Here is a 13,905-nt window from a genome sequence, read left to right on the forward strand (position 1 = left end):
GTGTGTGGGCTCAAAATCTGAGATAGATTTCAAAGAGTTTGAGTTGGAAATGAGTCAAATCTGAGCATGAAGTAAATATAAACTGAGCATAATTCCAAGAAAACCCTTGGCGGTATCTGAGCATAGTTCCGAGAAAGCCATCGGTGGCATCTGAGCATAGTTCCGAGAAAACCCTCGGCGGCATCTGAGCATAATTCCAAGAAAACCCTTGGCGGCGTCTGAGCATAGTTCCGAGAAAACCCTCGGCAGTATCTGAGCATAATTCCAAGAAAACCCTTGGCGGCATCTGAGCATAATTCCGAGAAAGCCCTCGGCGGCATCTGAGCATAATTCCAAGAAAACCCTTGGCGGCATCTGAGCATAGTTCCAAGAAAACCCTTGGCGGCATCTGAGCATAATTCAAAGAAAACCCTTGGCGGCATCTGAGCATAGTTGCGGCATCTGAGCATAATTCCGAGAAAGCCCTCGGCGGCATCTGAGCATAATTCCAAGAAAACCCTTGGCGGCATCTGAGCATAGTTCCAAGAAAACCCTTGGCGGCATCTGAGCATAATTCCAAGAAAACCCTTGGCGGCATCTGAGCATAGTTCCAAGAAAACCCTTGGCGGTATCTGAGCATAATTCCAAGAAAACCCTTGGTGGCATCTGAGCATAATTCCAAGAAAACCCTTGGCGGTATCTGAGCATAATTCCGAGAAAACCCTCGGCGGTATCTGAGCATAATTCCAAGAAAACCCTTGGCGGCATCTGAGCATAGTTCCGAGAAAACCCTCGGCGGCATCTGAGCATAATTCCAAGAAAACCTTTGGCGGTATCTGAGCATAGTTCTGAGAAAACCCTCGGCGGCATCTGAGCATAATTCCAAGAAAACCCTTGGCGGTATCTGAGCATAATTCCGAGAAAATTCTCGGCGGCATCTGAGCATAATTCCAAGAAAACCCTTGGCGGTATCTGAGCATAATTCCAAGAAAACCCTTGGCGGTATCTGAGCATAGTTCCGAGAAAACCCTCGGCGGCATCTGAGCATAATTCCAAGAAAACCCTTGGCGATATCTGAGCATAATTCCAAGAAAATCCTTGGCGGTATCTGAGCATAATTCCAAGAAAATCCTTGGCGGTATCTGAGCATAATTCCAAGAAAACCCTTGGCGGTATCTGAGCATAGTTCCGAGAAAACCCTCGGCGGCATCTGAGCATAATTCCAAGAAAACCCTTGGCGGTATCTGAGCATAGTTCCGAGAAAACCCTTGGCGGCATCTGAGCATAGTTCCGAGAAAACCCTCGGCGGCATCTGAGCATAATTCCAAGAAAACCCTTGGCGGCATCTGAGCATAGTTCCGAGAAAACCCTCGGCGGCATCTGAGCATAATTCCAAGAAAACCCTTGGCGGTATCTGAGCATAATTCCAAGAAAACCCTTGGCGGTATCTGAGCATAATTCCGAGAAAACCCTCGGCGGTATCTGAGCATATTTCCGAGAAAACCCTCGGCGGCATCTGAGCATAATTCCAAGAAAACCCTTGGCGGTATCTGAGCATAATTCCGAGAAAACCCTCGGCGGTATCTGAGCAAAATCCAAGATAACCCTTGGCGGAAACTGAGCAAAATCCAAGATAACCCTTGGCGGAGACTGAGCAAAATCCAAGATAACCCTTGGCGGAGACTGAGCAAAATCCAAGATAACCCTTGGCGGCATCTGAGCAAAATCCAAGATAACCCTTGGCGGAAACTGAGCAAAATCCAAGATAACCCTTGGCGGAAACTGAGCAAAATCCAAGATAACCCTTGGCGGCATCTGAGCAAAATCCAAGATAACCCTTGGCGGAGACTGAGCAAAATCCAAGATAACCCTTGGCGGTAACTGAGCAAAATCCAAGATAACCCTTGGCGGAAACTGAGCGAAATCCAAGATAACCCTTGGCGGCATCTGAGCAAAATCCAAGATAACCCTTGGCGGAGACTGAGCAAAATCCAAGATAACCCTTGGCGGCAACTGAGCAAAATCCAAGATAACCCTTGGCGGAGACTGAGCAAAATCCAAGATAACCCTTGGCGGAAACTGAGCAAGATCCAAGATAACCCTTGGCGGAAACTGAGCAAGATCCAAGATAACCCTTGGCGGAGACTGATTGAGTAAAACTGAGAACAAAGAGATAAATCTGGGAGAGAAACGATTGAAAATGAGTCTGGAGAAGAGTGGTTGAATCTGGGAATGAATAAATTTGAGACATAATGGATGTCCTATCTCCTATGTGAGATTTAGAATGCATTTGTTTGAACCTCAAGGCTTTATCAAAATTTTTTTTGTACATTTAGAACCTGAGTTAGAACCTCAAAAGTTTTTTGAAAAATTGTTATCAAGAGAGTAACCTTAAATTTGGAGTTCTCATTATTTTTTTTTAGGATTAACATTGCTCAAAAACAAAATGTCCCTAGTTTGACAATAAACATGGCATTGAAAATAATTGAACACATCATTAAAAAATGCCCCTAGTATAAGGGGGGAAATTACATATCTAGAGGAAAAAAGAAAAAATGCCCCTTGTATGAAGGTTTGAAATATTTGATTACCACAAGCGCAATAAAGATCCAACTTTTAATTTTGATTAATTTTATTAAAGATTTTGAGTCTGGCTCAAGAGAACAAAATATTTCCTTTTGAGACTCATCATAGAATTCACCATTCTCTCCATTGGTTCACTTGGGGAAGTAAGAATTTTCAGATCGATCGTAGACAAGATACTTGTGACTTCTGAATCTATGCCAGGTTTAAGCTGAGTATTGAACTTGATTATTCGAATTTCTGATGTTTCAGCTCGAACTGCTCTCAACTTGGGATTTTCTTCTGTTTTTCTTTGTTGCTCTAATTTTTGCCTAGATCGCCTTTTCAGGTTTTCAATCTAGCGAGCTTGCTCTAGCTTTTGCCTAGATCGCCTTTTCAGGTTTTCGATCTAGCGAGCTTTTTTTTTTTTTTTTATTTTGGCTCTGATTGTTGCCAAAGTTGTCCTTTCAGATTTTCAACCTTGCGAGCTTGCCTTAATTTTTGCCTAAGTCGTCCTTTTCGGGTTTTCAACTTAACAGGCTTCATCATTTTTTATCTTCTTTTTCTCCTCTGCACTTCTGGAGTTGTTGTCTGATTATACTTTGCTATCTTCCTTGACTTCTCGCACGGTACTTAGGAGGACTTTCATGGGTAGGCTTAGGACTGGGTATAAAAAGAAAGGGATTTTGAGGCTCAAAAATCCAAATGCCCCTTGTGTGGCATTTCATTTAAACTTTTTCTTGAATTTTCTTCCCCATTCTTTTGAATTTTTTTCTTTTTAGATTTTTTTTTTCATCGGGGAATCTATTTTTTTTTATTTTGGTGTGGTCGGGCCTGAAGTAACTTCTCAGGTTGCCTACGTACCCCAAATTTTTGGGATCAGACCAAAACGTAGTTCGGATTTTCCCTCCCCTAGGTTAGGTGATCGGGCTAAGAAAGAAAAAAGACATCATTCATTTTTTTTTAAAAGGCTACAAAGGGTTGAGAAAGGATATGTTGAACAGGGTAACTGGGTAATATGAGGATTGATTCGGTTAAAGATGGCCTCCTTAAATGTAGTACCGCTTGATCTGGTCAAGGTTGGTTGGTTCTGGTAGTTCACCTCCATCATGATCTTGAAGTCTGACGACTTTTCCAGACAGTATTTCCTTAATGAATGAATTTCTCCAATTTAGACTTTCTCCTATAGTCGATGAGGAGTGTTCAATTTTCTTTGAAGTCTAATAGTTAAATCTTTGACTTGTAAATGATGAGCTTTGACCTTCTTGTCAAATGCACAGGTGACTCTTCTTAGATAAGCTTGCACGTGGTACAGGGCTTTAACTCGTTTTCTTCGATCAAGTTTAATTCTTCATACTACTGACGAACCCAATCTGTTTCTAACAAATGATTTTCCAATAAGACCCTGAGAGACGGAATTTTCATTTCAACTGGCAAGACTGCTTCCATGCCATACACTAAAGAGTAGGGAGTAGCTCCAATAGAGGATCGAATTAGGGTTCGATATGTCCATAGCGTGAATGATAATTTTTCTGACCAATCTCGATGTTATTGACTCATTTTCCTGATGATAGTCTTGATACTCTTACTAACTGCTTCAACCGTTCCATTGATCTGAGGACGGTAGGAGGATGATTTGTGATTCCGGATCTTCAACTTTGAACACAGAGTAATGATTTAAGCTTTGAAGTACGACCCATTATCAGAGATCAGTTCAAAAGGTATCCCCATATCGATTGATAATATGTGATTTGCAACTCAAGATGTAGTAAGGATAGTGCTGATATATTTTATAACATCTTCTTTGATTCCATCGATATAGACGAGTATCTATTCCGTGTTGAACAACACCCAAGCTTGTACCTAACATACCCTCATATGATCACACGAACAAGTCTTTTGAAATTTCTGAGAAAATTCATTATCCCCTTGTGTTCCTCTAGAGATAAGATGGTTTCTATTTGAATCTCTTTAGGAATTTATTTCTGTTCCGAGGTCAATGACCTTTGCTTTCTTGAGCCCGACTCTTATCTTCTTGTCTTTGAATCTAGATTATTAGTTAATTCGTTAATGCGCTCGAGATATTCAAAAATTTCTTTCGTACGATCAATTCAGAAGGGGCGACAGACACCTCTATAAACTCGACGAACTAACTTGACTCAATAAGAAAGAGTAGGCTCAATCTAAGGAAGACATGACCTTGCTAGAAAAAAGGACTCGAGCTAACCCAAATGACCCATGAAAACTCAAGACTACCCAAAACGGGCTTGATGAGAACTGAGACACTACTTACAACCGGTAGGATTTAAGCACTATGATTTTCAAAGAACAATTGGATAATGTTGAGAAATTTTGAGGTCATTTCTAACTGTTGACTTGATATTGACGTTTACTCTAACTGACCGGATTTACAACCCTAACTAGAAGATGGACGATTGAGCTTAGATACAATGATAACCCTTAAACCTCTTTGAAGGTGAATTTAACCAATTTCAGTGTCACCCCCTTGATAACATTTTAAATGAACCTTGAGATTTTATTGAATTTTGTGCACCAATCCATTAAAAAATTTATCCATTCAATGATTATTCAGAAGAAAAATAATTATGTTGCACTCTTGAAAAATATTGGAAAATAATGTTTTATTTCACAAATCTGATTATATTTTTGCAACATTTTTTGGTAGTTTTCCAAGGTCCATAAAAAACTTTTCATGCAAAAAATAGATCTTTTGCAAATTTTTCCTTTTTTCTTTTCTTTTGGAAAACATTTTCTTCTGGAAAATATTTTTTTTTTAGAAAATATTTTTTTCTTAGAAAACATTTTTTTTAAGAATAACACTTTTTCTGGAAAACACTTCTTTTGGAAAATATTTTATTCTGGAAAATATATTTTCTGAAAAATGTTTCTTCTAAAGAAGCCTTCTTTTGGAAAATAATCTCCTTTTTTTTTTTTTTTTTGAAAATTATTTTCTTTTTCTTCTTTGAAAATTCGATTTCCATTTTGATTTAACTGGCCCGGTCCATCATGATTGTTGGATCGGGATGGACTGGGTCATTATTGTAAAAGAATGGACTCTTTACTGGGTCGGTGCACCCATTTTAATTTTCAAAAATAAAATTTCTTTAATCCTTGAGGACAATCATGCACTTTGATCTCAACATTCATATCACTCACAACATTCATCCAACAACAGGCATTCATTCAATAAACAACCCGGGAACACCCACGATAAGTTCGAGTCGTGACCTATGGGAAGGTTTCTAGACTCTAGGCTTACTACGTGCAATGCATTTTTATCTGGCCACCCTTGCCCAAGCACACCTATATACCTTTCGATACGTGGTGACTTGGTTTGATATACCGTATAGGTGATAATCTAAAACCTCAATTCACTTCTCTGAAGCCAAAAACAGCTAGTTTAACCTCCAGTTGAGAGGTGGCGCACAATGCTGAGCAAGGGCCCACTTAAATACCTCTCGTCTAGAATAGACGTAGTCTATCCCCCTCGTACAGTAGGGTACAGCGGGGCAAGATCTTGCTTAGGCACCGATTTTGACCAAGAAGTACAATTGATATACTTAGATTATCTTTTATACCTACGGGTACGAGTCAAGAGTTGTAGCTTTCATAAATGGTTTGGCATCCCACGAGGGGACCGACCACGTACTAGTACTACGTTGGCAATCGGGACATGTGACTGTGTGGCTCATAATAGGTTAAAGGCTCAGGTCGCTCCAGCCTGGGCATCAATATGTCTCTCAGAATCACCTGATCAGACGGTTAATGCTCCAGTTCGATATACCCTAAGGTACGTGACTGGAGTTGTGGGTTTCATGAATGACGTCGCATCTCCGAAGAGACCGGGCCACGCACTAGTGCCACGTTGGCTATATGGGACGTGTAAGTGCTCAAAATAGTAAACGTGCATGTGGTGTGTGCAAAACTGGGTAGGGTGTGCCCGGGGCTCTTTCAAACACATGGGCCCATGGGCCTGATCTTATCATCATACATTGAATTACATGAACATGAATCAAAACAAACATTATTTCAATCACATTATTAAAGATACGCACATCAAACTTATCAATATCATGGCACCATTAGATAGGCAATCAATCAAGGCATTATAAAAATAACAACAGTGATCAATTAATCAGGATAGCACTTAAAAAATCAATTATCGATCAGTCATGGGCACAAGAATAACAATAATTTTTTTTCTTTTTTGGTCCAATCAAAGGTTATTTTGGGTGATCTTAAACAAGTCAAGATTTCAATGAATATTGAATCAATGATAGAACGGTCATTATTGAGATAAGAAGTGATGAACATTTTATTTTTATTTTTATTTTTTTTTGGAAAAACATGCATGGCAAATCTTTTGAGAACATAGGCTAGCATGACCAACTCATAAGGTTTCAAATTTTACTAAGGGTCATTAGGCCACGTGATTCACCATGGTTGTAACCCAATGTCACAACGTTAAAAGATTTTGACAAAAAAGTCTTGATCCGAAAATAAAATTCACATCATTTAACTTTGATCCAATGTTTTGAGAATGAGGACTATTAAATCAAATTTGAAATCAAAATTCAAAATGAAAAAAAAAAAATATTTTTTTTTTTTTGAAAAAAAGATTCTCACAATTTCATCCGCCACATGCGTGTAGTATTGGATCAACTTTTTGGGAGTCACGTGGTGAGGTCAATGACCCTTGGTAAGAAAAGAATTTTACTAAGTTAGTAAGACTAACCTATTTTATGGACATCAAAAATTGGCGCAGCCAAGAGTATGAAATGGAAATCCATGCTATAGTTCAAAACATGATTTGACGGGCCGGGATCATAAAGCAAGAAATTGAGACTTTTTCCAATGATCAAGACTCAAAAGGGTTTTTTTTTTTTTTTTTTAATACTGCCAACACACATAACATACAACTTTTTTTATTATGTTGCAGCCCAGCACACAACACAACTCAAAACTCACATTTTTTATTTATTTATTTTTTGTTCTTATTGTGCTGCCACCATTAAACCATCAATTTTTTTAATAGTGCTAGCAGCAAGCACAACTCACATTCTTAGCCAAGGATGTAATTCTTCAATTGGGTTGTCATCAACACAACTCTCAAACTTTGTAATTCTTCAACTACCGAAGCTTCAAACTCAGCAACTCTGGTAATTGGACTAACAAGATTGAGCATGTAAATTGGTCCACCATGCAGTATGGAATTACAAACAACTTGATCTTGGAGTGAGGAAGACTCAGTGATCTACATTTCAAAAATTTACTGAAATACCTTGAGTTATGTTACGTTTTGAGTTTGCCTTTCGCGAGTCCTCTCAGATTTAGAAAAATAGCAACGATTGAACTCTCTTCCTTTCAATTCGATCGAATACATGTGAATCATTCAGCATAAACTTCGGTTGTATGGATTCCTTTAGAGAAGAAGAAGAAGAGGGGAGGAGAGCGAGAGAGAGAGAGGGGGGGAGGACGTGAGAGAGAGAGAGAGATGAGAGAGAGACGTCTCTCTCTCTCTGCTGATTTTTCGTTTTTTCTGTTGGGAGGGTGATAAAAACAGCAGAAACAGAATTCTGCTAATGGCACACCACACGGAAAAAACATAATTTTTTGGCAATTTGTGTGTTTTGATTTTTTTTTTCTTGGAATTCTCTCCTCATCATGAACAACATTAAAAAGACACTTTTTCTATTTCTTAGTGCATCATTCACAAATAATTTGTTTTTCATCAATAGCCACTTATGCTTAGTAACATGCCAAAAATCATCCAAACTTTTTTTTCTTTTTTTTTTATATTATAAAAGAATATCATAACTCTCATCCCAACCACCATCATTCCATCATCAATTTATGTCAATTTGAATCTTTCATTACTTAGGGTCATCCCAAAATGACCTTAGATTGAATCAAAAAGAAAAATTATGCCAAATCCGAAATATCCAAAATTGAACCAAAGGGTATTAATAAAGGATAATACCAAAATAATAATAATAATAATCCAAATAAAAAATGAGTCAACACCCATTATTTTAGACCATTACCTTCTTGAAATCCTGCATGATTCTAAGGTCATTCCGAATAACCCTTGATGATCCATAAAAAATGTCAAAACAAAATATTCAACATCCAAACCAATGCTCAATAATTGAACCAAAAAGAATGATAAAAAAAAATAAAAAATAAACAACTAAACAAATAACTAAAAATAAAATAAAATAATTATAAAAAAAACTAGGTCCTACTGGCAATGTTTCCCATACTTGGGGCTTTTCAAGTCTGATCCTCAAATGTCCCCAGTGGAGTCGCCACTGAAAGCGCCCTCGATCCGCGGGGTGCGCAGATCCGCTTTTGACCCTTGAGGTTTGGGAGTCGCCACCTAGTTATTGTGGTCTAGGAACCAAACTGACTCTAAAATGGATAAAAAAATGGAACTAATCTACTATAGAAATCTGAATCCGGGGATCATGTTACGGGGTTGGAAGGTGTTAGGCACCAACCCCGCCCGACCAATGCCGGTCTCTACTTATCCCAAATAGATCTATATCGCTAATGATAAACCTAGATTAAAAAAAAATTAAAATAAATAAATAAATAAAAATAACTTACCTTTGATCTGCAAAAGTGGTATTCCCTCAGATCTGGTGAAAATGGCTCCTTGTGCCGTGTTCCTTACTTCGTTCTATCTCCGGATCTGATTTTGATCTCCGAGGTAAGGTATCTCCTTCTTGGATCTGGGTGCTTCGAATTTGTTGTGGATTTTTGGGATGTTTTTGAGAGGTTTTTGGGTGTTTTTTAGGCTTAAAATCGGAGTAGGGGTGTTAGGGAAGGAGTTGGGACTCCAAAATTAGGGTTTTGGGGAGGTTATGGAGGCTTCTTCACCTACTTTTTCTAGGGTTTTTTCTTTGATACGAAAATAGGGTGTGGAGGCTCCTATTTATAAAGTTTTTAGAAGCATTAGGGTTTGATTAGGGTTTCTTTTAGGGTTTCAATTAGGGTTTTGACTTAGTCTTTAGGGTTTTAGGGTTTTGACTTTAGTCTTATGAGATTGACTTGATTGACTTGATTAGTTTTAGATTAGGGTTTTGACCTTAGTCTTATGAGATTGACTTGATTAGTTTAGATTGGGTTTTGATTTAGGGTTTTGACCTTAGTCTTATGAGATTGACTCGATTAGCACCTTGACTTCAGTCTTGCTTGATTGACTTTAATTTTGACTTCAGTCTCACTTGATTGACTTTAATACCTTGACTTCAGTCTTGCTTGATTTACTTTTAATTTTTGGAGAGAACCCCCTTCTATTATATCTTTAATTCTTTGGACCCCCAAATGGAGGGGTCCTTAAAGAAATATCCCACGAACCCTCAACAATTTTGCCTGAGAGTCCAATTAATCGATTTTTTAGGTTCAACTTTTTAAATTAATTTCATTAATGTTTCACTTTAATTATTTAATGTTTTATTTATTAATTTCGAATTTTTTAATTATGAAAATTGTGAAATTACCGTTTTGCCCTCGGAGAGGATTTTTTACGTTTTAAGTCGTTTTTCAATGTTCCAGGATGTTTTGGAATTAGTTTTTCGTAAGGAATTCAATGGGAATGTTGGTTTTTGTCATTTATGAAGTTTTTTATATGAAATGATCGTGAACTTTATGAGGGGTATTTTCGTAATTTTGTCAAATTTTGTGAAAATTGGCGAAGTGGTTTACTTGGTTTCGATTTGTTGTTTTATGTGTTTGAGTGGGTTTTCCTAAGCGTAATGCAGGCTCTAGAGTTGTTTTGATGTTAGGGGTATTTTGGTAATTTAGTGATTTTTATCGTGAAGCTTCTTTTTTATTTGCAAGATGATGATTTCTATGTTTCTGGGGTCGTATTTTCCTAGCGTAGCGTGGTTTCTAAGTTTTGTCAGTTCGAGATACCTCATCCGGATTTCTGAAACATATCTGGTAACAAAATGAAGCATTGGAATAGACATCCATCATTGGGAACCTTTGCGATCGGGTCGACGACTTGATTAATCAGGCGGATACAAAAATGGGGTGTCTACACAGTCCTCCTGAATGGGCGCCCTAAAAGTAATGGAGTGGAATTTAGGGGTGCCTCTTCCATATCAAGGATATAGAAGTCAGCGGGAAAAATGAGTTGATTCACCTGCAAAAGAACATCCTCAATGTATCATTTAGGATACTTGTTAGATCGATCAGCCAATTGGATAACAACATTATCACTTTTAAGTTCACCCAGATCTAAAGAAGCATAAAGACTATAAGGCATCACATTAATTGAAGCTCCTAAGTCTAACATGACATTATCAAATTTATTGGTACCAATCACACAAGGAACAGAAAAACTCCCTGGATCCTTAAGCTTTGGTGGCAATTTCCTTTGGATGACAGCAGAGACTGTCTCATTCATCTTTACCACCTCTTTCTCACGAGTTTGCCTCCTTGTAGTGCAAAGCTCTTTCAGAAATTTGGCATATTTTGGCACTTGCTTCAAACACTCAATCAAAGGCATGTTCACTTGTACCTTCTTAAAAATCTCCAAGATGGCTTGATCAGATTCATCCTTCTTGATTTTGGCAAACCTACTAGGAAAAGGCACACGAGCAAAAGGATTAGAATTGAAAGAATTTTTAGGATTTTCCTCATTACCTCGAGGTTTTAAAGCATTCTCATATGATGAAGAACCAATCACTTCTGTCTTTGATGTGGCATGATCTTTCTCTTTGTCCTTTTCCTCATTATGGGTCACTTGGGCCTTCTTTAGGGTTTTAGGAACATTCACAAGGGTCTTACCACTCCTTGTGGCAACAACTTTAGCTTGTTCGATATTTGGGTTGTGAACAGTGTTGCTAGGCAATTTTTTGCTCTCGGTTATCTTTCCCATGAAGTCTACCACTTGTCCCAACTGCTTTTTCAACTCTACAATGTCTTTAGTGTGAGCCTGTTGACCTGTAACAAGAGCTTGAGTAGCAGTAGTTAAATTCTGTTGCCCTTGAGCAAGGGACTTTAAAATCTCATCATAATTAGGAGTAGTAGAATTTGTAGGCACATGAGGATTAGATACAAAGTTTGAGGTACCTGAGGTGAGACAAAGTTTTGAGGTACCTGAGGTCTCATAAGAAAACCTGGAGGGCGTGGAAACACTTGCCCTTGTCCTTGAGGGTTCTGAATATTATCATTGTTGGCCCAACGTAAATTGGGATGATCTCTAAGTCCATGGTTATATGTGTTAGAGAAAGGGTTGTACCTTTGTCCGCCTTGATTACCTTGGAACCCAATAGCGTTAAGAGACTCCCATCCTCCATTATTGATCAGTTGGGGACATTGGTCAGTTGGATGCCCTTGAGTATAGTACACACCACAGATTTGAGCAACTTGTTGTACTTGTGCTCCATTCACGTTCAATACCTGAGACAGAAGAGTAGACATTTTATTAACTTTTTTCTCAAGAGTAGAGTTAGAAGATACCTCATTCACCCCACGAGTGGAGTTTAACACTCCCTCATAATGTTGATAATTAAGAGCACGTTGGGCGAGCAACTCCTTAGCAACTTCAGGTGTCTTATCCACAAAAGAACCTCCAACAACAGCATCTAACAATTGACGTTTAAGAGGGAGGAGTCCCTCATAAAAGTAAGTAAGTAGATTTCTTTCCTTCATCTCATGTGAAGGACATGATGCAACTAAGGTCTAGAATCTCTCATAGTAGGCATAAAATGCCTCATCCTTCCTTTGCTCAATTCCAGTTATTTACTTTCTTAAGACAGTAATCCTTGAGGCGGGAAAGTACTTCGTTAGAAACTCAGTCATCAACTTCTCCCATGTGTTGATATATCCTGAAGGTAGATCAAACAACTAAGTCTTTGCCCTATCTTCAAGTGAGAAAGGGAATGACTTCAGTTTCAAAATGTTGAGATCCACATTCTGTGGGTACATACTTGAACACACAAACTGAAACTCCTTGAGATGCTTATGAGGATCTTCATTAGTAAACCCATGGAATTTGGGCAAATGGTGTAAAAACCCACTCTTCAGTTCAAACTGAGCTACTTTGCCTATTGCTGGTTCTGGATAAGTAATACAAGTTGGTGCGGTTCTCCCATCAGTTGAAGAAGAAATTTGTCTAATGGTTTCAGCCATTGGTAATTCTTCTTCTTCACTTTCTTCTTCTAAATCAGGTGTGTTTTCTTCCTCGTCTGACAAGGGATAGGAAGAGCTATCTAACTCTTCCGACTCTTCCCTCTCCTCTTAGTGAGGTGGGGGTTGATGTGCAACTTCTTTTAGCAAGGCCAAGCGTTTTGCAAGTTCTTGAGTCTTTCTTCTAACTGCGGATATTCATGGACCTGAACCCAAAAGTAAAGACAACAATATACAAGTTAGAGTTGAAAAAAGAATAATAAGCTTCCCTTCCTAAAAACATCAAAACGTGATGGCCACAGTGATAAGAAAGATTCATGCTAAAATTTCAATAAGTGTAACACAAGATGTATTACATGCAAGCTTAAGAAGTAAAATAGAATATTAACAAATTAAATGACACTAAAACATAGGGATTTTGCAATCCTCGGCAGCGGCACCATTTGATTGACCTTCTTTTTAGTCATCAATAAATCCTATAAAAGATTGTAGTAAAGTGATTTGTAGGGTATCTTTATTGGCCGGGGATTGCGGGTACTCCTATTCTAAAGAGTCATAACAAATTTTAATTAGTTTAATTAACAAGTTGGAAACAAACATATTACACAAATTTAAGGGGGTTTCAATTTTGGTGATTCAGATTAACAAAAAAATAAAAAAAATAAAAATAAAATAAAAATAAAAATAAAGAAATAATAAAAATTAAAATTAAAATTAAAGAAATAAATATTTACAATTGATCATCTTCTCTCACAATTCAGAAAATCAAATGCATTAACTGACTAATCAAATTGCTTCAACATAGACAACGAATTTCATACCTTAATTACATATCCGAATTGAATCAAAGTGCAAGCCTAAAGAAATCATGCATTTTATAAATTCCTTCTTTGATAAACCCTAGGATTTTGGAAAAGTCCACCACCTAGTTATTTTGATAAGCAATCAAGTTAATACTCAACGTATCCTTACAACTTCTTAAACAAATCATTAAGATTAAAAGGAATTATGATTCAATAACCTACTCCTCAAACCTATGGAAAAGTCCATGGCTAAAGAACATGCAATTTTCAGATCACAACTATTGTTCATAGTTTTTACCACTTTTAAATCATACCCCAAATCAATTAGGTGATTAGAGATATAACTATGGTTTCAATGACAATTAATATCAAAGTTTTCAATATAACCGAATTGAAA

General features: G+C 37.7%; 1 protein-coding gene across 1 annotated transcript; it reads right to left on the reverse strand.

The window, feature by feature from the left end:
- Window positions 1-10,738: 10,738 nt before the first annotated feature.
- On the reverse strand, window positions 10,739-12,708 carry LOC147406048 (uncharacterized). Its single transcript, XM_086432473.1, has 4 exons — window positions 12,507-12,708; window positions 12,037-12,161; window positions 11,674-11,976; window positions 10,739-11,572 (listed from the first exon to the last, which is right to left on the reverse strand). The coding sequence occupies exons 1-4, from the start codon at window positions 12,706-12,708 to the stop codon at window positions 10,739-10,741; spliced, it is 1,464 nt and encodes a 487-aa protein (XP_086288599.1).
- Between the last annotated feature and the right edge of the window lie 1,197 nt (window positions 12,709-13,905).

The sequence above is a fragment of the Akebia trifoliata genome, chromosome 3 (genome assembly GCF_017979445.1).
Source record: "Akebia trifoliata isolate Shusen 1 chromosome 3, ASM1797944v1, whole genome shotgun sequence".
NCBI classification, from domain to species: domain Eukaryota; kingdom Viridiplantae; phylum Streptophyta; class Magnoliopsida; order Ranunculales; family Lardizabalaceae; genus Akebia; species Akebia trifoliata.

What these genes read in the sequence shown, in the direction of transcription:
- LOC147406048 (XM_086432473.1), bottom strand. Translation starts at nt 12,708, where the DNA reads ATGGCTGAAACCATTAGACAAATTTCTTCTTCAACTGATGGGAGAACC. An exon ending in GTTTCAGTTTGTGTGTTCAA is followed by an intron (nt 12,162 to 12,506) that starts GTATGTACCCAC and finishes GTCAATTGTTAG; the next exon opens with ATGCTGTTGTTGGAGGTTCT. An exon ending in CCACTCGTGGGGTGAATGAG is followed by an intron (nt 11,977 to 12,036) that starts GTATCTTCTAAC and finishes CTTCTGTCTCAG; the next exon opens with GTATTGAACGTGAATGGAGC.